At 35.9% G+C, this 23,050-nt stretch overlaps 1 protein-coding gene and 1 pseudogene across 1 annotated transcript; one reads left to right on the forward strand and one right to left on the reverse strand.

Moving 5' to 3' along the window:
- Positions 1-1,961: 1,961 nt before the first annotated feature.
- Positions 1,962-10,775, forward strand: LOC130722063 (uncharacterized; annotated as a pseudogene).
- A 134-nt stretch (positions 10,776-10,909) lies between these two features.
- Positions 10,910-23,050, reverse strand: LOC130722062 (30-kDa cleavage and polyadenylation specificity factor 30). The gene is made up of 7 exons (XM_057572656.1): positions 22,530-23,050; positions 20,010-20,393; positions 19,020-19,182; positions 16,285-16,395; positions 14,696-14,764; positions 12,950-13,036; positions 10,910-12,080 (listed from the first exon to the last, which is right to left on the reverse strand). The coding sequence occupies exons 1-7, from the start codon at positions 22,922-22,924 to the stop codon at positions 11,217-11,219; spliced, it is 2,073 nt and encodes a 690-aa protein (XP_057428639.1). The 5' UTR covers positions 22,925-23,050; the 3' UTR covers positions 10,910-11,216.

Below are 23,050 nucleotides of genomic sequence, written 5' to 3' on the forward strand. Positions count from 1 at the left end.
TGGGTAGTCTAAGTCGTCATAACCAGCCAAGATCTATGGGATTGTTTGTTGACTATCCCATCCCATTAAGATTCACCATAGCCATTGACAAAAATTATAACTAATCTGTCATAAAATCCAGACTCAATTTGTATAATCCATTCAAGATTGTATCTAAGTAACAATTATTGACTTTAAGACGGATGAGTAATTTCTATCAACAATGACATTGATGACTATACGACACGCCAAGTCGCCAACCTTCTCATATTTTAGCCCATTCCTGTCTTATTCATCTGCTTGGAGCATGTTTGTGTAGGTGTTGTGAAAATTCTTATTTTAATTGGATAAATTTGGTACTTTGAAAAAATCACATGAGAAAGTGTGCTAACCACTTTTAAAATCCTAATTGAACACACTCTTATAACATACTATTTCCGTTTCAATATAAGTATTTACGTGATGCACATATATTAAAAAATGCAATTAATTTTGTTAATAATAAATTACCGATAAGCTCAATACCCGCAACTTTTGGGACTTATTGACAGTTTATAGTCGCCAATAATACTATGCTTTTTGTGGGTATTCGCTTGGGAATATGACTCATATAGGGACCGAGAGTCTCAGAACCGAGCTAGGCGCGATGGATGCAAGCAAGGAGTTGTTAAATGTCGTGTTCATAAGGGAGATTTACTATGCTTCCTGATTGCCTAACTTGGTTCTAGTTAAAAATGGCTTATGCCAAGTGATGTATATGTGCTTGGATCACACATCCCAAAAGACCAATTTCCTCTCTCAAACATTAATAAATTGGTGGATAATCCCTTTGATTTTCAGCTTCTTTCCTTCATGGATGCATATTTGGTAACAACTAGATTCCAATGTATCATTCAGACCAGGAAAAAACAGCTTTTATAACCGAGAAAACTATTTTTCACAATAAAATGATGTCGTGCGACTTGCGAATGCGAGAGCTAGTTATCAGAGAGGTTGATGGTGAAGGGGTTTCTGTTGGAAATAACGTGGAATCGTATTTATATTGCAAAAGTCGAGCTACACTCCTAGCGTGATTGACCTGAGTCTCGCTTCTCGATACTTATGAATGTTACGTGTGATACCTTAATTAGTCAAGAGGACTCTTCAATAAAATGACGTCTTTGTTTCGGTGTCTGGTTGAGGAATGTCGGTAGAGCCAGTGTGCCGATAGTTGTTAAAGAAAATCGAATGGCCTAGCGGCCGGGGTTATACCATGTCTTAACAAGCCAAAACTACCCGAGGCCACAACCCATATACCCTACTCTGACTATTTTTAATAAATTTTCAAAAAATTTATAGATATTTAAAGTAAATTTTATGACAAAACTTTGAAAGACTAATTGATTTGATATAAGGTTAACAAATCATTTTGAAAGTGTGCTACCCTTTTATATATAATCAAAGAGCACATCTAAACTGGTGAACTATTCTTTTTACTCCTATTTATATTATGTTCTAATATGATAGGTTTTACTAATAAATAAATTACATTAACTTGTGAATCAATTTTTTAATTTTTTTAGGTAAATGCTATTAGTAATGTTAGTAAATTAGTTTCTCCTTAAAATTTGAATCAGCTACGGTGTAAAAAAAAATTACACCGTTAACCAATCAAATTTCAAAATGTGGATAAAATGATTTTTTTATTTAATTAATTGACTAACATGAAAAATCTTAAAAATTTGATTTACTGATTGTGTAAAAAAAATTACACAATCGGTGTATCAAAATTAAACTCAATCTTTTAAAAGTTGTACAATCACATATAATTTGTCTACTTTGAACAAAACTGATATGATTGAGAAGTAATTATTATTTATCCAAATAAAGAACAGCTTGCATTCTCCTCTTGACAAGTAACCAACACAATTTTTCTCTATAAATGACGGCTTCCCTGATGAGATCTGAAAACAAGCTCAGGATTCTTCCATAGCAGTTAAAAAATGGCTTCCATAATGCGTGTTGCAGTGGTGGCACTTTTAAGTGCAGTTGTGATGCATAATGCAGTATTTTCAGTCTCAAATGCTCAGCTCAGTCCAATTTTCTACAGCCTAACATGTCCATTACTCTACACCACTGTGTCTTCAGTCATCTTTACTGCCTCACTCACCGATCCCCGTATCGGTGCCAGCCTCATGAGGCTTCATTTTCATGATTGCTTTGTTCAAGTGCGTTAGTTAAGCTCCTTACTGGCACCCTCTATACTTCCCTATTTCATATGTTTTCTATCATTCTTAAACAATGAGTCCTACCGACACATTTTCTAACGAAATATATTGATAAACATACAATTTGCTGGAACATCCTTTAGGCGTAATAGTTTGTGATCGTCTTTAACCTCACTCATTATTTTAATGAAAAATATTAATAGATATACACTTGCTAAAGCATCATGCAATGAGACAAACTAGTTTATGGCAGTTCTTAACCTCATTCATTCTATTAAGGAAAAGTATTAATAGACATACACTTTTCTCAGACATTCTTTAAACATACAATTTTATGAAGTTAAAAACTGCCACAAAATGATAAATTTATTATCAACACCATTTTTTTAGAGGGATTGTCTCTCTCGGTATGATTTAGACGTCCCATTTTTTAAACACACTTATATTGTGTAATTTATTTATTTTTAAAAAAATCAATATATTGATCTCACTTTTTTAAACAGGTGTTAATTTCATAAAAAATAAATCAATCACATAAAATGGTTGGTAGAGGAAGCTAGTACATCACGTTCGCGTTGTGCATTGGCATTTTAAAATACGTACTAATTAACATATATATATATATATATATATATATATATATATATATATATATATATATATATATATATATAACACTAGTATTCTTACTTTAATTAACTTGAATGATTATAAGTCTGTGGTCATTTTTTGTTAATGAAATATTATTGGAGTGTAGAGGAATTTGTCAATGAAAAAACTAAAAACTGCAATTTCAATGTTTGTGACAGGGTTGTGATGGATCGGTTTTGTTGAACAACAGTGCAACTATAGAAAGCGAGCAATTTGCTTTGCCAAATAACAACTCATTGAGGGGTTTGGATGTGGTCAATAACATCAAGACTGCAGTTGAAACTCTTTGTCCAGGGAGAGTTTCATGTGCTGATATTCTTGCTATAGCAGCTCAAGTTGCCTCTGTTTTGGTATATTTCTAACTAACACAATATATAGAGCACCCTCAAGCACAAACATAGTAGTTAACTTTTAAAATATATGGTTATATATATATATATGTAGTTACATGCTGCAGAGGCAAAAGGGGATCCAAATTTAGTCTTTTTGTCTGAGTAGTATTAGGGCAGCTTGAGCATAATTTCAGTAATTTACCCCTCAAATTTGGTGTCAATGAAAGGGAAGCATAGTTACCTTTGTGTTAGGCATGTGTAGTTTTATACTAATATGTTGAAAAAGTTATCTATTAATTAACAGGGAGGAGGTCCCTCATGGACAATTCAACTGGGAAGAAGAGATAGCTTAACGGCAAGTCCAACTCTTGCAAATCAAAACCTTCCAGCACCCTTCTTCACACTGGATCAACTTAAAGCTTCCTTTGCTGCTCAAGGTCTCAACACTTCTGATTTAGTTGCACTTTCAGGTATATATACAAAACCAAATTCATCATGTTTGATAATTGTGTGTACAATTTTAATGTATCACTCTAATTAATTTAAAATCATTCTATATATGTATTTAGGTGCTCATACATTTGGAAGAGCTCAGTACAGAAATTTTGTTGACCGATTATACAATTTTAGTGGCACTGGAAATCCTAATCCAACTTTAGACACTACTTACTTGGTAACATTGCGTGCGGCGTGTCCCCAAAATGGAGATGGGAATAACCTCGCAAATTTGGACCTGACTACACCAAATCAATTTGATAAGAAGTTTTATTCAAATCTTCAGATCCAAAAGGGTTTGCTTCAGAGCGACCAAGAGCTATTCTCTACTAGCGGCGCAGATACCATTGCCATTGTGAATAGCTTCAGTAGTGACCAGAGTCTCTTCTTTAACAAATTTAGTGCGTCAATGATAAAAATGGGTAACATTAGTGTTTTAAGTGGGAATAACGGAGAAATACGACAACAGTGCAATTTTGTGAATGGAAACTCGTATGGACTAGCGGGTGGTGTTGTATCCAAAAACTCAAAAGATGTCTCAATCTAAATAAGTTAATTGAGGATGTGTTGCAAAAGCCTCAAAATAAAAGGTTGTAAACCTTGTGTGTTTTACTAAATAAGCTAAAAGAGGGTGCATGTCAATGTGATTTTGCCGTGTTACAACCTAGCTCTTGTTATCATACTTGCTTTAATGCTTTGAATCTTTGTCCCTGATAGAAGTTTCACTTTTATTGGATCAAATAGGCCATAGTTACTATTTTCTCGTTTTATTAATCTCTTAGTGTGAATTCCAATTTATTTTCAAGTTTTATGTTCTAGAGATCCGGTAATTGGATGTTTATACTTGTTGATCTCCAATAATTCCAGGGTGCATGATAGGTTGTGTTGGGACATAAATAACAGAAAAATGAAGTTGGAAAAATGATGCTCTCATAACATAATCACCCTAACAACTTCTGTAATTGTATGTACCCCTAACAACTTTTCATTCAAATGCTGATCAATTTTAATTTGTCCAAATTAAACTAGCTAGAACGACTTTCTAAAATGTAGAGACTACTTGCTTGCTTGCTTAATTCAGCTAACTTGGACAGGTGAACTTTACTTTCCGGTCACAAATATGGTAACTTACTCCAACTTGTCTGAGCAAGATTATGACTTTAATTACACGATTACATCGAACGAATACTCATCCATTATCATCTCATCATAAAATTAATTAAAAACAAGTGTTTTTCCTTTTCTTCCCACATTTGGATTCAGATTTCACATATTTTTGGTCAACCACAATCGTCAGTAGGCGCTTAGCCCAGCATATTTTCACAAAAACACAAATTTAGCTCAGTTTATTGACCCAAAATAAAGTCCACGTTCACCCATTTGCCCTAACTTTAAATTTTATGCCTTTTAGATTTTTCTAACGGTTTATCAATAATCCATAGGATTAAATATGTTTTTAGTTGAGTTCAAAAAAATATGTTTTTAGTTATTGTAAAATATGGGCTAAATTTAATCTGGTCCTTCCAAAAACATTTATTGATTTTAATTCTAACATTATTGAAATATGTGAAGTTAGTCTCTGTCAAGCTTTTTGTGGCGGTTTTTATGTTTTAACAGTGATTTTTTACCGCCACAAATTATTCATTCTTGATTTAGTGGTTGTTCGAATGGCCACAAAATTAGCGGAGAAACTAATTTCACCTATTTCTTTTTTGATTCATCGGAAAACTAATTTCACCATAATAAAATCTATGTGTCTTTTTTAGAGAAATCAAGTTCAATTCTCCCCTATTTAATAGGGACTAAAAACGTATTTAACCCTAGTCCATATTTTTTTTTGAATTTTAATTAAATAAACAACTGCTACTCGCTGGGTCTTCTTTCAACTTTGTCCATGATAACCAAAGATTTTTATTTTTTTTAAAACACAAAAAAGTCATAACAAGCCAGGATCTATGTGATCTTTGTTAACTATCCCCCATCCCATTAAGAATCATCCCCATTGATATATGTCACAAAATCCAGGCTCAATTTAATCAATTCAAGATTATATCCCAATTGTTTAAAGTGATATGGTAAATGTTATTGACTTTAAGACGGAGGAGTTAATCTTCCGATGTATCAAAAAAATAAAGACGGAGGAGTAATTTCTAATTTTCTATCATCAATGATGATTATAGGACACGCCAATCTTGACATGCATATTTTAACGGATTCCTGACAATTTCAATTTCATCCCGCGGTTGTCTATGACGTTATTGGAGAAGTGTTGGAAAGACTTTCAAGTTTCAACTCATATTAGCACACATCTAAATATTAAGAAAAATATATTTTTTTAATAACAAAAGAGTTGAATTGGATGAAAGAACTTCCACATTTAACCTAACTCTAATATAAACATAGAGGTGTTAAATCTAGTCAAAAATGACATTTTACGTGTTAAACAGAAATGGAATGTATATTGCAATCAATCATTTTACAAAGGGTCGTGATGTATAAACATAAAAAATTATGGCATCTGGGGGATTAGGGATGACAATTTCCACTTAAAAATGAGAATCTCCATTGAAATAGCTATGTTTTAGGTCTAACCTTGAGGAATATTTCTCCTTGGGGTGGGAACAGGGACCAAAATCATCCCGATGAGAATATGGGGATGGAGATGAGGATCATTCTCCCTTCCACACGTTGTTCTCATCTATATAAGTAAAAATATAATGCAATAATACTCTTAAAATATTGAACAACAAAGACTTAACATTTTGGATGAATTGAATGTTGTGTACTTGACATTTCAAATTTTTTATTTTATAAACTTCACATACTGTGTGATATCATTTAGTTTTGCTGAACTTTGTTATATATTTTTATTGAATTTGACGTAGATACATTGTTACTTGTTGTTTATGTTTTTACTACAGAAACTTACATGTTTGAGATCCCCATGGGACCATTGGAGAGGTGGGGAGCGGGTATGAATTAAAAATTCAACTCGCCGCGAAAAATGGAGGTGGGGACTAAGGAGAAATGCAGAGGCGGGCGCCATCCCTATGCGGGAAAGTCAAGTTCTTGAGGATTTATCAACAAATTTTTATGTGAGTTTTCATCTAATGAAAAATCACTAGTAAATGCCATGGAAATGCATGAAGCTGATTTTTTCGTCTGCCACAGATTAACTACTGCAAAACCCGCCTTAGTGTCTAATTGGTTTGCATTTTTCTTTTCCAAACATACATTGAAAATGTTATCATGAACATGGAGTTGGTTTCGAGGGAACTGACGAAATAGGTACCATCGTGATGCAGTTCGAAAATCTAGGTAAGTAATTTTTAGAGCTTCAAAAGTTTTACATGTGGGTGCAATAGATCGTCGGAAAACAATTTAGCTCATCCTAAATTACTTTTTTAAGGTTTTCTATGTACTATAGGAGGGGACTGTGTTTACTTTATTGAGTGTCGTTTGTATTATCGATCTTTCATCCGATAAATCTTTCTACTTTCAAAAAAAAAAGAATTTTTTGAAATTTGGATATTGAACAATTAAAGGGCAACAATGTATGGAGGAAATGACCATGGGGAAGATGGTTCGTGGTGGTTGGAGAGGTTGAGGTTTCGAAGTGCAAGAGGGTTCATGGCGTGGTATCCTTCTCTCTCGTAAATGGGGAACAAGCAAGAAAACGCCCAAGTCAAAACCTGGGTGATAAACAAGAGAATAGTGTAGAACTGATACATGAAGGTCTTCGACTTTTTGTCTTATATAGGCGAAGGTTCATGGCTTCCTAGGTCATATGCGGTGGGGGCACTTGCTAGCTCTAGGATTTACGAGCGTCGTTGAATCATTCTGATCGTCGTTTTATCGCGAAACTGAGGCTAGTTTGTGTGTGAAAACAACTCCTTGAGTGTAGTGTTATTACCAATTGTGCAGAGTGTTATTGACTCTGGACGGGACGTGAAAACATCTTGTCAATATCTAGAAAGTTCTATTTATATTGTCATAAATACTTAATTAACTTATTTACCCAAATGCTAACCAGATTTTTCGTAATACTAATTCATTCATCATCGAGAACTAGTATTCACGATTCAGGACAAATCTTATAAAATATAGTGACTATAGTTACATATAATTGTCTTGTTTGAAAAAAATAAATGATTGATAAATTATTATTGTTTATCTAAAGAACAGCTTGCATTCTCCTCTTCACAAGTAACCAGCACAGTTTCTCTCTATAAACGAAGGCTCCATTCATGAGATCTGAAAACATGCTCAGGATTCCATAGAGCAGATAAAATATGGTTTCTACAAATCGTGTTGTAGTAGTGGCACTTTTGTGTGCAATTGTGATGCATAATGCAGTGTTTTCAGTCTCAAATGCTCAGCTCACTCCAACTTTCTACAGCCTAACATGTCCATTACTCTACACTACTGTGTCCACAGTCATCTCCACTGCCTCACTCACCGATCCCCGTATCGGTGCTAGCCTCATGAGGCTTCATTTTCATGATTGCTTTGTTCAAGTGCGTTAGTTAATTAAAATCAAATGTTAGCTCTTTATTTCCCTATTTCACGTGTTTAATTTCTATCTTCTTATGCAATATTACAAGTGCTACCAACACATTCTTCTAAAATATAAATTATATGTTGTTTTCAGTCTCAAATGCTTGATTCAGTTGATTGCACGATTGATATACCTCACGAAATTCACGACTAGTGTTATTTACATTTTTGAAATTTTCTTTTATTTTTCTGATGCATGTTTTATATATAAATCTTGATGATCTTCTGATTGTTCCATGAAAAAGTTGTGCAGCACATCGTGCTTGAATTTGTAGTGCCAAATAGCATAGGTCTCTCTATCTTTGACATGCTAGATGAGATATGGATATGCTCGCGCGATATGAATGTTCAATTAAATTTAGTTTTACTTTAATTAACTTTATTATAAATCTATTTGGTCATTTAAATATTATTGGATGTAGAGGATTTGTCAATAAAAAAACTAAAAACTGCAGTTTAATGTTTGTGACAGGGTTGTGATGGATCGGTTTTGTTGAACAATAGGCAACTATAGAAAGTGAGCAATTTGCTTTTCCAAATAACAACTCATTAAGGGGTTTGGACGTTGTCAATAACATCAAGACTGCAGTTGAAAATCTTTGTCCATGTACAGTTTCACGTGCTGATATTCTTGCTATATCAGCTCAAGTTGCCTCTGTTCTGGTATATATATATTTCTAACTAACACAATGTGTAGAGCACTCTTTTTTCAATTAAAAAATCTGTTGAATGTCAATAAGCTGTATAAAAGTTGTTAGATAGCTGAACTTATAAAGTATCTAATTCAGGTTCATCCCTATGAAAAAGGGTTTGATCTCCGAAGGTGTTGCGGAGGCACAGTAGAATGACTGATGAGTAGTATTTGGGCAACTAGTGCATAGTTTTCTTATAGCTCAAGTAATTGACACTGGCCTGATCCTTCTGGCAAATTACAAAGGGATATAGCCTTTGAAGGATATTAACTTCTATTATTTGTTGTCTAACAAAAAAAAAACTTCTATTATTTGTTTTTCAATGTATCTTCACATGACCACATGCATATTTGGCCTTTGGGTGTGAAACTAAGTAACTCCTTTTTATATTAAAAGTGCGGTTGTATAAATTTTTTTTTTTTTTTATATTTGGAAAGATAAATTGCACTCTTTAAGAATTGATTTATGGACCTCCTTCACCCAACTTATATGTCTCATAACTCTTACCACTTGAGCTATCATTCGGGGACTACTATAAAAAATCTTTAAACGTATACAATTACTTTAATAAATATTATTCTTAAAATATGTGTGCCCCGACACAAACGACGCCCGACTCAAACACACTATTTACACACGATACTTAATTTTTTTTATATATTATTTGATGTCGGACCTCTAGATATAAAATACACAACTTCTTCATAATTTAGTTTTTTTTATTAATTATTGTTTCAGAAAGCAATTTGCATGTCATTATGATAAAAATGCCTAATAAAACTAAAGAAAGAAAGGACACCATAATTACCTTTCTGTCAGGCATATATACTAATATGTTGAAAAAGTTTATTTATCAATCAACAGGGAGGAGGTCCCTCATGGACAATTCAACTGGGAAGAAGGGATAGCTTAACGGCAAATCAAACCCTTGCAAATCAAAACCTTCCAGCACCCTTCTTCACATTGGATCAACTTAAAGCTTCTTTTGCTGCTCAAGGACTCAACACTACTGATTTAGTTGCACTCTCAGGTATATATACAAAATCAAATTCATCACCTTTGATAATTGTGTGTGTATAATTTCAATATATACAGCCTAATTTGTAATCATTGATATTTAGGTGCTCATACATTTGGAAGAGCTCACTGCAGAAATTTTATTGACCGATTATACAATTTCAGCAACACTGGAAATCCTGACCCAACTTTGGACACTACTTACTTGGAAACACTGCGTGAGATGTGTCCCGAGAATGGAGATGGCCTCGTCAATTTCGACCTCACCACACCTAATCAATTTGATAAGAAGTTCTATTCCAATCTTCAAATCCAAAAGGGTTTAGTTCAGAGCGACCAAGAGCTATTCTCCACTTGTGGTGCGGATACCATTGCCATTGTGAATAGCTTCAGTTGTGACCAGAGTCTCTTCTTTGACAAATTTAGTGCATCGATGATAAAAATGGGTAATATTGGAGTGTTAACAAGGAATAATGGAGAAATACGATCACAATGCAACTTTGTGAATGAGAACCCGTATGGACTAGTTGGTGGTGCTGCATCCAAAGATTCACAAGATGTTTCAATCTAAATTAGCTCATTGAAGTGTACATGTTTTAAAAGCCTCAAAATAAAAGGTTGTAACCTTGTGTGCTTTAACAAATAGGCTAAAAGAGAGTGCATGGCTTGCTTTGATCTAAGTCCTTGATAGAAGTTTCACTTCTATTAGACTACTCATCAAATGGACCAGAATTGCTATTTTCTAGTTTTATTAATTCTAGTACTAATTCCAGTCTGCTATCAAGTGTAATGTTCTAGAAAGTTCCCTATAATTGAATGTTTCAACTTGTTGGCCATCCCTTAATCCTAGGGAGCTAGGTTTTTACTATAACTTGTATTGTTTATATTGGAACAGAAATAACAAAAAATGAAGTAATAGCATTGATTGAATTGATTTACATGATTACCCCTTTATCTCTTTGTGCCATAAACGAAATGCTTTGTGAAGTATATAGCATCCCACACCTTTTTCACTGAGAACTCTATTGTTACGATCCCTTTACAAATACATAGGTGTACATTCCCTCAGCCTACTTGTTATCACCTTGATCACGATACATAGCATTGAATGTGTAAATAACAATGTAAAAATTACACGACCAGTGAACAGAATTTTAATTTTCTTTTATGAAGAAAAGAAAAACGAAACTCGTACAAGTAACATGATAGTCTCATCATTTCATTTAAAATAGAAAGCATTGGAAACTGGCATCATATGGTTAGTGAAAATAGTGTGTTAACATCTTCTAAGCTTCGCCTTTTCTTTTTTTCCCCTCTCCGTGTCTTGACCGCCTAGGCGCCTCATCCTCACTTTCACTATCATCATTCCTGAAGTTGTTCGAGGCAGGATGCTGATCATCTTGGAGCTGTGCCCTGTGCCCTTGCTGATACTGCATGTCATCATCAGGACCACCACTCTGACTGAGCATGTCTTGACTCTTACCCTGCTCTGATCCCGGACCGTATCTATCATTCCGATCACCGGTTCTTTGATCTCTCCTGGCGATGCGGTTTGTATTCTGAGGTGGGGGCGGAGGTGGCGGGAACATCGGAGGCATATTAACTGGCCTACCACCTCTTGGAGGATTTGCACCTGCAACTCCCATCCCCCCCATAAATGGACCACGCCCGTGATTCATCATCATCCCAAATCCACCACCCGGGAACATCCCAGGTTGTGAGGGTCGTCCACGAAACATCATAGCTGCTGGGGGACCTCCAAAATCACCAGAGAACCTAGGACCATATGGGCCAAAACCTCGGGGTCCCACACCAAAAAGATCTGGCATACCAAAACCATCAGGTCCAACAGGCCCATAGGATAATCCATCACCCATCATTGGGTTAAAACCTTGCATTCCAGGCATGGGTCTGGCTCCACGACCCAGAGGCATGTGAGGCGGCCACATCATACCTCGGCCCCTACCTCTGCCTTGGATAGCTGGTCCAACACCGTGACCAAAGCTCTCTTCCTCTTCATCACTTTCTTCCTCTTCCTCTTCTTCGTTGTCCTCAAATGGGACAATATCTGGATTTTCTCCTCCATTATCGGGATTCACTCCCTTTGCTTTTTCTTCTTCTCGTTTAGACTCTGCTGCAATTGAGATAGCCTGTAAATGTGAAAAAGAAAGCTGAGATTAAACTATTTCTTAAAATATTACAGTTCAATACAGCTGTTAATATTTCTCAAATTCATTCATTCCAATGGCTAACTCAACAGATAACTGATACACTTTGCAAATAATCAAATGTTTAGTGCTTTTTCCTTCCGTGGATTGGGCACCATCCCCACCAAAAGAAAAAAATCAAAAAATTGCAAAGATCAAGCAGTTGATCATAGCATGTTTTAACAGCTGAATTTTACCCCCCACGGAAATGGGACCCTGGACATGCTCTATATGCTGGTAAAATGATAAAAGAGAAACATAACATTAAACATAAGAATGAGATACTACTCGTGAGAAGAACATTAAACAAGAAGTCCTGTGGAAGCTAAAATGGAGATGGTAGGACATGCGCTCGAGGAAAAAGACATAAGATGGAGCAAGGTCTGGTGCACAAACTCATAGAGGTGTAAAAGATTCTCTTGGGGACAAATACTTCTAAAACATTTTAAACAAGTCCCTGTGGTTTAACTAATTTTTCAAGGAAGCTCCTACTAATTATTAAAATTTAAAATTAAATCTTAGTAGGATAAGGTTTTTTTGTTGTTGCTGTTGATTGTTACCAACTACTATCAGCCAATATATGCCTATTTAAAAATATTAAAATTATATGGACCTGGTTAAAGACTTCTAAATTATAGGAACCTATTTTTGAAAATTAAGTAAAAGTGTAAAACTATGAAAACCTTATCATATCAGTGAAAATAAATATACAGATCCAGAGTCACTCAACTTCTCACATTTATACATCATGAACCAATAACAGTTTCTATTCACTGGGGAATAAAAAGATGATGACAAAATGGAGAACATACCATAAGCTCACTATCCGGCTCAAGATAAAGCAAGGATGCCAGCTGCTCACCAATAGAGGGTTCCAGCTCCTGACAATCTCTACTTATCTGCAATTACATACATGAACAGAAATATTTAGACATTGTCATGAACCAACACTAATGTCAGATAAGAAATGGAAATAAACTAGAAAGGCAAGAACAAGTAACAACGTAATACACCTCAACAATACACCCAAGATATATCATCAAGCCAAGAGAGAAAAACTTAATATTTAGCTATTGCAGAAACTTGTAATACACTCCAACTGACCAGCTTATGAGTTATAACCATCTTCTGGCCACCTATTCTTACTTTTTGTGGTCCATGCTCCTTATCCTTTCTAGTGACAACCATCACCAAATAATTAAAAGTACTTGGAACATACTTTCTCCCGTTTTTGTTGCATATTAATGACTACACAAATGACTAGCATCGCAAACTGAAGTTTTACATTTTCACGATTTGTTAAAAGTTCCATGATTAATAATTCATAGAATTCAGTTCTTCACTTCTTACTCTTGAATTTATCCATGAAACTCAAAAGATTTGTTAGATAAATCTGACTTAAATGTCTAGTGGTATTCATTTTCAAATCTGCCTTTAACTGATGCAGAAGTCATACAAGTCAAAAAGTGAAAAGGGGTGTACAATTTGGGAATAAACATTATAAAGGAACAAGATCAACAACCAACAAATTTATACTACAGATAAATTAGGGTACATGTGGCTCGCCCATTTGAAAATTGCAGAAATTATATGGTTTTAGATAAGGAAGAGGAAAAGAGATAAGTTAGTCCCTGGATAAAGTTTCCTTGTATCTTCGGATGTTATAGAAAAGACAAAGCACTAAGAATCCTAATTAGCTACGGAAAAAATTATGAAATATAAAGAAATATTAAAACTAATCCTAATAGATAAGATATTCTAAAATATAAAATAAATATGACATGTTTTCTCTCACTACCCCTCATGCTAAAGCTTGTTAAGTTACAAGTGAACCTTTTAAATAAAGCAAAAATGACCAAATAATAGAGTCTGGTTTCCTCAAAAACATGGCTGAAGAGACAACTCAAACATCGCTTCGAATTATCCATTGCATCAAGGAATATGCAAGAGCATGAATTAAAACTTCTCAAGCCAAACTTGTAATAATCTCTTTTATTAGTTAAATCAAAATACCAAAAAATCAAATTAACGAAAAAACTCCAAAATTAACTTTGTTGGGGTTAAGTAAATGTTTTCGAAGTTATTATACTTTGATATTTAATCAGAGGTAATCGTTTTTTAACGGACGTTGTAGGGTCTAACATTTTCCCTGTGATTGACTCTCTGATGTTTTGGTAGATGTAATCATGTAAAAATCTCAATTAAATGGCGATATGTAATGGATTTTCCAAAGAACCAAGGAAACACAAGATAAAACATTAACCAAGAAAGTGAGGTGAGATTTAAACTTTAAATATGGCGGATGGTGGATCCAACTACACTTTCACAAGGATCACATCAATAGCCCGATATATTCAATCCTTGCTATATTCAAGAAGGATATGACTTCAGAACGAAAATTTCTGTGTAAGATTAAGAGCCACATTAAGAGAGGGAAAAAAGAGTGTAGCATGTCGAGAGTAAGACAAGAAAACAACTCTTATTATGCTAAAGAGTAAGACAAGAAAACAACTCTTATTATACTTTGAATAAGATCATAGAAATGGAAAAGATAATACCTTCACTGGTAAGTTCTCATTGTATGGGTTCCTTAAATGGCGTGTTTTGTGGAATGACAGTTCACATAACTGCAAGAAATACCATTAGACATTACACAGTTTCCAATAGTGGTTCAGGAACAAACTTCTCCCAACAAAGTTAGGACACAGAAACAATAAAAAAAATTATGTTGTGCTTAACTAGACAGCCGGCTGGGTTCATAATCTAGTTGAAAATCCTTTTCCTTTTGTGATCTAAATATCTAATAGAAAAGAAAAATAAAAACTGAATCCCACGGAGATTACATCACCGAGCTTCTTTTTCTTCTTTTTAGATGAAACGCTTATAAAGACAACTGTTCACCATAAAACACAAAGGTATACTCCAAATATTTTACTGTATTGCAACTAAATGCCGAAGGTAATTAATTTAAAAGTTGATCCAGCTCAGAAGTTTGTAATTTTAGCTTCCCTTTGCCACAGTCTTATAAGGGCCCGTTTGGTGCGACGTATAGTATAAGACCTGATAGTATAAGACCTGATAGTATTAGGCCTGATAGTATAAGCCCTGATAACTTTCTTATACTATCCAGCGTTTGGACATACACTGTATAATTTACCATATCGTTTAAATTAATGCAATTTTATGTTTAATGAAGTATTGAATAATGATATAAAATAAAAATCAAATATGGAGGTGATTATAACGGTGGTGGCGGTGGTGATGGAAGTAGTGGTAGGTTGGTGGTGGTGGTGGCAATGGTGGTAGGTTGGTGTTGGTGGCGGTGGTGGTGACAGTGGAGATAGGTTGGTGGTGGTGGTGGCAGCGATGGTGGTTGTGGGGGTGGTGATGATAGGGTGGTGGTGGTGGTGGTAAGGCGGTGGCGGCTACAGTGGAGGGTGGAGGCAATGGTGGTGGTGGTGGTTGTGGTGGCGGTAGGGGGGCGGCGGTGGTGGTGGCGGTAACATCGGTGGTGGCAGCGATGGTGGTTGTGGTGTTGGCGACGATAGGGTGTGGTGGTGGTAGTAAGGCGGTGGCGGCTTAGTAGGGTGGTGGTGACGGTGGAGGGTGGAGGCAATGGTGGTGGTGGTGGTGGTGGCGATAGGGTGGTGGTTGTGGTGTCGGTGGTGGCGGCGATTATGGTGGTGGTGGCGATAGGGTTGTGGTGGCGGCGATTATGGTGGTGGTGGCGGTAGGGCGGCGGCGGCGGCGGTGGCAACACCAGTGGTGACGGTAGGGCGGTGGTGGCGGCGGCGGCGGTGATCGGATGGTGGTGGTGGCGGTGCCAATGGTGGTGTAAGTTGGCAGCAATAGAGGGTGGTGGTGATGGTGACTTATACGTCACAACCTTATCATGCCTTATCCATCACTCACATGATGGATTAAATAATACGTCATTTTAACGTATAAGGGGACTTTGATGGATAAGCTTATACAATACAATGTCATCACCAAACAATGGATAAACTCATAATGTATTGTATAAGCTTATACTATCATGCCTAATACGGCATGCCAAACGAGCCCTAAGTATGTTTGGAATTACCTCCGGGATTATTTCTATTTCAGAGAAATCAAGTCAAGGAAGTTGATGAGAAAGTTTTCATACCTTCAACCATTTAACAGAGAAATTCCGCCCGTAATGTGCAGTTCCGTGAGCATATTTCCAGTTCCCGCCACTAACAGAACCACCAATCCTGGATGTCATCTTTGCACAACCCTGCCAAAATGTAGATAGGTCCAGGTTCAGTGGCTTGGCCATAGCCCAAGCAAAGCCATCTACGGATCTTTTGTCAATAAATAAAATAAAAAAGTCCCCAATCCATAAGCAGTTAAATGCTGGGGGGGAGCATTTGGCTGCCTTAGTGAGACATAAGGACTTAATAAGTTAATCAAGTAACCAATTAGGCACGCATAATGTGCATTTTAAAGTTATAGGCTTAATTGCACTTTTTTCCTTCTATTTGCACTGCAATTTTGGCCCCCTAGTCAAATTCGAGCTAATCCAGTACCTCTAGTTTTAAAATTTAGTAAATATGGTCCTTCTATCAATTTTCATATCTAAAAAATCCTTGAGTGCTCATTGTATTTAAATATTTTGGAGTTTATGATGGATTGGAAATATAAAATAAATTTGAAAGTTTAATAGTAAAATATTCGGTAAAAGTTTAATAAATTTTGAAGAATTTTATAGGATGTGAGACTCGGTTTAAAGAGGAGAGTATTGGGAATTTCTCAATTTAAACTAACTATTTTGGTTGATGGGTTTTGAGTGGAATAATGTTTAAAATAAATTAATCGACTCAATTTGTGGAGATTTTACTTAGGAAATGAGAGTTTTAACTTGTAAGTACAATAGGGGGCTTAATTTTGATCCAAAAAACAATAGGGGGCTTAATTATAACAATTTTTAAAATCGAGGGACTAAATATGCTAAAAACATTATTTGGACACCAAAATAGCACATCAGCTATAATAACAATATGAAAAGTGCAATTAGCTAAAATTATACGATATCCCCTCTAGTGGAGATAAATTATGAGCAAAAGAACCTTTACCAAGCAAGCAACAACACACAATTAATTGGATGAATGAATTAATTATGCAATGTGTTACGCTCATTTTTACCACTAACCAATCATTATTAACTTATCTCGAAAAAATACACTCAGCATCTTAGCTACTTCTAATGCTTATAAGGAACTTTTCAGAGAAGCCTCCATCTAAAAAACAAATAAAAACACACTGCTAGATAAAAATATGTGGTTAACTGAAAGTTAAAAGAAACTACTAAAAACAGCCATATGTTTTATAGAGGTCGCAGCAAAGAGCTGTAGATTTCATCTTTCATTGTAAGCTAAGAAAAATATTCAGTACTTCTATAGAAATATTAAAAGTTTTAGCAGCTTCAATGATGTTAACGGGAGAGGGAACTTCATGGCAGCAAACCCAAAATCCACCATTTCGATAGGACAGATGGAGCTGAGGCTTACGGTGGAAGCATGTCAGCTATAGTAAACATATAATAAATACGTAAAAAGTATAGAAAAAAAAATGTAGAATATAAAATAAAATAAACAAGAAATACATGAAATTCACCAAAAGTATCATTATTAGAAGCCCTTGAAGCACTGAATAAATAAGGCAAAACCACTAAGAAAAAATAGCTTGGATAGAATTGAAAAGGATGTAGAGGGACATAGACAGAGGAACAGAGAACAGAACAGGATATACAGAGCAAGGATTGAGACTAAGAAAATAGGGAATACGGAAAAGAAAGGGAGGAAGAGAATGGATTGCTTTGTGTTTGCTGGAGATGGGTAGTTCACTAGAGAAGGACTGCTTTCCAGAGATGACAAAGGAGACGTGGAAGCAGCTGAGCAGGTGAATTTTAGCCTCTTGAGTTAAGAGCATAGACGTGTGAATTAGAGCAATCAGCAAATATGTGCGAGATTGAGGGAAGAGATGTGCAGGTCTGTGTTAGGGCTTGGATAGGTCAGTAGGATTTTTGCAAGTAATTATGGGCTTGATGGGTCATAAGGGTTTAAAGCAGGTCTCTGATACCAGTCTGTTTTCATTTCTTTAGGTAATTTAGAAACCATTTCTGCAATAGCTGTAAGAACCACCATATTTGCCACACAATAGCAGCCACCAGGCCACTATGTGAAGTCACCATGTCACAGCCATGAAAAGGTGTTTTGTCAAAAATCCACCATGTCATACCGCCATGGCTGCCATTTGCCAACACTTGGCAGCTTCTAAAATAAATCATTAATATACTTTTGAAACCCTCCAAATCAAAATAAGAGCAACTTGTTAGATTTATTGCATGTGATATCAGCAAAGAACCATAGACATGGATGTGTCATTGAAAATTTGAGAGAATAGAAAAAGACAAAAGAGGAAAAAACAACCCATGCTAAGCAATACCAAAGAACCAATGATTACCATCAGACTTTTTAGGTCTCTATTCTAATCATCAATAAGCAGTACCAACCTCACCAATAACACTTTCAAAGAAGCATCTTACAAAAAGAAACTGTGTCAAAGATTTTAAAAATGAGTGCCAGAAAGGCAACATGGTTTAGTCATGACATTAAATATGAATCTTTGTCCATTAAGCGAAAATTGACCTAATAGTAAGCCCCCCAAGATTCTTATCTGTTAATTAGTTTTCCACCTAGTAGTCAAATAAAATTAATCTAGAGGCATGCTATGTTTTAAAGAGGTGTTGACAGCTGAATATTTTCATTTCACCGGTCGATTGATAGCAATGAGATTTGTGGCGTAAATCCATAAAATGTAACAAGCCTAGCCAAGTGGGAGGTGAAATACACAACATACCTGGAAATGTCGAGTACGGTTGACTGAGAAAATCAATATCACATTTTCCACAGAGTCAAAAGCTTCATTTAGTTTAGATTCATTGCTCCTTTGAGTTGCCCATACTCCTTGTTGTACAGATAACTCCAAATTTTCACGATTGCAACTTTTAACAATAAAATACCTAAGGTTTTTAGAGGAAAAGTACATTAGTGTAACAAAAAAAAACTTATAATATCAAATTCATGAAGTTACTCAGACATTTTGCTGTCTAAAATGTCAAACTTTATCATTTTTATAATAAACTTCCTTCTCACCTTCAACAGGTCATTTTTTTTCATTTTTGTACATTAGAACTGAAAATAACAGCCAGACAAGTATTAACAGTAAGTAGTGAAGAACTTCAATGCTTAGCTTGTTCAGCAATCAGCTATCATATTTCCAGGATGAATTAGAAGCCAGTGTGAGGACTTTGTATAAAGTAAATTAGTGAGTGGTAAAGAAAATACGAGAAATCAACTAGGAGTCTGAACCTATGGCACAACATGAAATATATCTGTATTGAATTTCCAAGTGAACTGCAGTAATCTTCAGAGAAACTAACTACATAAGGCAAATGTTGGTAAAATCTCCCAGACTATTACAAGTAAAGAGTTCAGAAAAAAAAAGTAAAGAGAAAGGTGAGCTAGAAGCAAGAAAGAGTGTATGTGAATCTGATTCTCATTGAATGATTGAGAAGTGCACAAGTACATAAATATATAGGCTCAGCCTATGCTTAGCTGTAGCCTTCAACTAACTCTAATTTCTAACTGTGACAGCTGTGCTAACTACTTTCTAACTGCACACTAGAGGCTATGATACTATACGGCCAATTACATGATATGCCATATACTCCAATACAGAAAAATGATACTAAAGTATGTACTTTCTTGTAGTGGTAATGTAACTATCAGCATACTCATAACAGATTTTATCTAAGCCCAATTGAAAATTACAAGACTCTGAACACACCTAGATACTCCTTGGGGTAAAGGAGTTGCAGTTCTATTGGCTTGAATGGGCTGGCCATTTGCAAGATTTTGTGTTTGGCTCTGGCTGATCTGCTGCTGAGACTGCTGAACTTGTTGCTGCTGCTGGACATTTCCTGACTCTGCTCCTAATGGTTTTCCAGCTACAACTTGGTTTGTAGAATTAATTCCTTGAGGAAACTGAGGTTTTTCAACTTGTTGATTATAGCCAGTGCCCCTTTGATGGAAAAATTTGTTAGAGGAGTTGTAATTGTAAGATAAATGTTGGATCTTTTGAAGGACCTCTTCAACAGGAGGAGGAGGTCCAGGAGACTTTGCATGCCTATATCGGCAATCAGGCCCATTAGGGCAAAATCCTAACTTGTACCTGCAGATTCAAAAAATAATAATTATAAATAGACATTTTGATATTACCAATGAAGTTAAAACTTAAAAAGCCAGACAAAATACCGAATCAGATTTAGGATGAAAGAATTTTTCTTAGACAGAAAATGTTTATACAAGAGTTAAGTAAAAAATAAATGAAAGAAACAATAGAGAGATAGAAAATTCACGGATAACACTGAAAAGCTAAAAAAGAGCACAGGTACGTGATCCAAGCACATCAAACCAATAAATCATTCCAATCTCTTTCAATATCCAACAGAGAAGGCAGCCAGCTCTAAAACTTCAACAATCCCTAAAGCTTAAGCTGTTTAATGAAGACAAATGAATGGTTTATCAAATTTCTAACAATGCCCCACATGTGAGAGCCCATCGGGCAAGGAGCATGGACGAGGTGTAGGCCCACTCAGCAATCAACATTTTATTAGAAGAATAGGGGTGGTAAGAAGAATCTAACTCTAGACCACTTGGTCATAGGACATAAGACTCTAATATCATGCCATAAAGGCATAAACTCATTATCCCAAAAGCTTAAGTTGTTGGGTGAAGTCACATGATTGATTTTAAATTATATTTCTAACAACTTCAATACCAGAACATCATAATGATGCTAATAAGTAACACTATATCACTAACAAATAAAACAGAAACTTCTTAGCACAAACTTATTCTCCTCCAGTGAAGGGCAAAAAGTCCAAACTATCACAAACACTGTACACAAATCCGCAGAATCTATTCTTACCCATCTTTCTTCACCCAAGACCCCTGAAGTGAGTCATTAAGCTCCTCCAACTGTTATGGGCCAACCGACTGTTCAGAAAATATGCCAAAGAGATCATTCCAAACAGACCAGCAGCTAGAATGCAATGTTTAATGAAAGTAGAAGCTCGAAAGTCAAGCTAGAATAAATGTTTGATCAACAAAAAACAGTAAATGTCCTGAACATTTTGTCTCCTTCCACCAATGACTATTTTCAAGACTCTATTGATCAGTCTAAACATATAAAATAAATAAAAAATTAGTCATTGACAGTATCAAATACCAACACCTTTCTTACATCATAGTGATCACTTGCCATCTCAGGTTATTGATTAACTTCTATTATTTATTCAAGAATCACCACTATACACTCTTACTTCACTGTTTCTCAGTTGACTAAAAATACTTCTAGAAAGGCACTTCAAAGTGAAATGCTTAATAATAATATGTAGAAATAGAAAGCACCTTAAGGTCAAAACCTGGTTTGGAAGGTCCAATCACAGCATATTAAACTTGTTTCTCCCAAATTAGTTAATTGTAATCATACAGAGAATGGTAAAGGTAATTTTATGATCCAATAGTAAGAACCTACTAAGAATGTAGACAAAATGAATTAACATAAAAGGTTACCAGACCAAGCCAGGTCAGCTGGTTCAGTACATATATAATCAGCATTTTTTATAACTGTGAAAATCATAATTACCTAAATAGCAGCAGCACAGTAATCATTTCAGCATGCAGTCAAGCATGCTTTTGAAGGACTATACATACTTCTACTCACAAAACATTGTTCTTTCTCTTGGTCAGTGATCTTCATTAAAGTGCATTGTAGCTAACTCGACATGCTGTGAGAACTAGATGCTAGCCCTCTGGTTTAACGGTCTTTAAGAGTAATGTTTACTTACAAAAAAATATCCTCCCTCCCCTTTAAACTCCTCCATCCAAGTATATAAGCCGAGATTTCAGTCGCAACTTTGCTACAAGACTTACTTTCACCAATCCAACCCTTCCTTTCTAAGTACCAAAGTTGCATCTACGTCGAAACCCTATTACTATAACTTCCCAATTTCTTAACGAGCGGGGAACTAACGGAAGCAAAATATTGTTTTCATTCTTTCATCTAATCAAACAGTCCTAGTCTATAATAAGAGCAAGTGTTTAAGCCAAACAATCCTCTATCCCAAAACTAGTAACCTTGACACCAGTTCAATTGACTCACCAATCACACCTAAAACTTACAATCAAACAAGAAACAGAACAAACGCACAATCTTCAATAACACACATACACACAAAACTACAAGGAAAAGCGAAAAAAGCCAAGAAGCATTAATCACATAATCACAAACACACATACATACATGTTACACTCCTTGATATCTTCATTGGTGTGCTTATACACACAATCCTGCTCGCGGCACTCTCCATAGAGCCTGAAGAATCGACACACCGGCATCCTGGACTTGTCATACTGATGCAGGAACCCACACGCGTCGCCCTTCATGCACAAGCTCCGAAGCCAGTGGCGGCACACCGTCTGCCGGTAGCTCCGGCGCCCGACGGTGACGTTGTTGACGGGCGCGGGGTCGGCAGCAGATGGGGCGGAGACGGCACCACCGTTGGCGAAGGCAGAAGAGGCGGACGTGGGATCATGGTGGACGAGGGGTCCGGAAGGTGCTGCGGCGGCAACGGCGGTGGTGGCGGCGTCGAGACCGCCTTCGAAATCGAAACTGAGAACTCCCTCGGTGTCGTCCATTGAGGGTTTTGTTTGAAAGTGAATTAGGGATTTGAGGGGGAAATGGTAATATGATGCATTTCGAGAGGAAACTCACTGTAATGGACACAGATCAAAACTGCAGTGAACACTTGTGTGTGTTTTTCT

The sequence above is a fragment of the Lotus japonicus genome, chromosome 6 (assembly GCF_012489685.1).
Source record: "Lotus japonicus ecotype B-129 chromosome 6, LjGifu_v1.2".
Taxonomy (NCBI): domain Eukaryota; kingdom Viridiplantae; phylum Streptophyta; class Magnoliopsida; order Fabales; family Fabaceae; genus Lotus; species Lotus japonicus.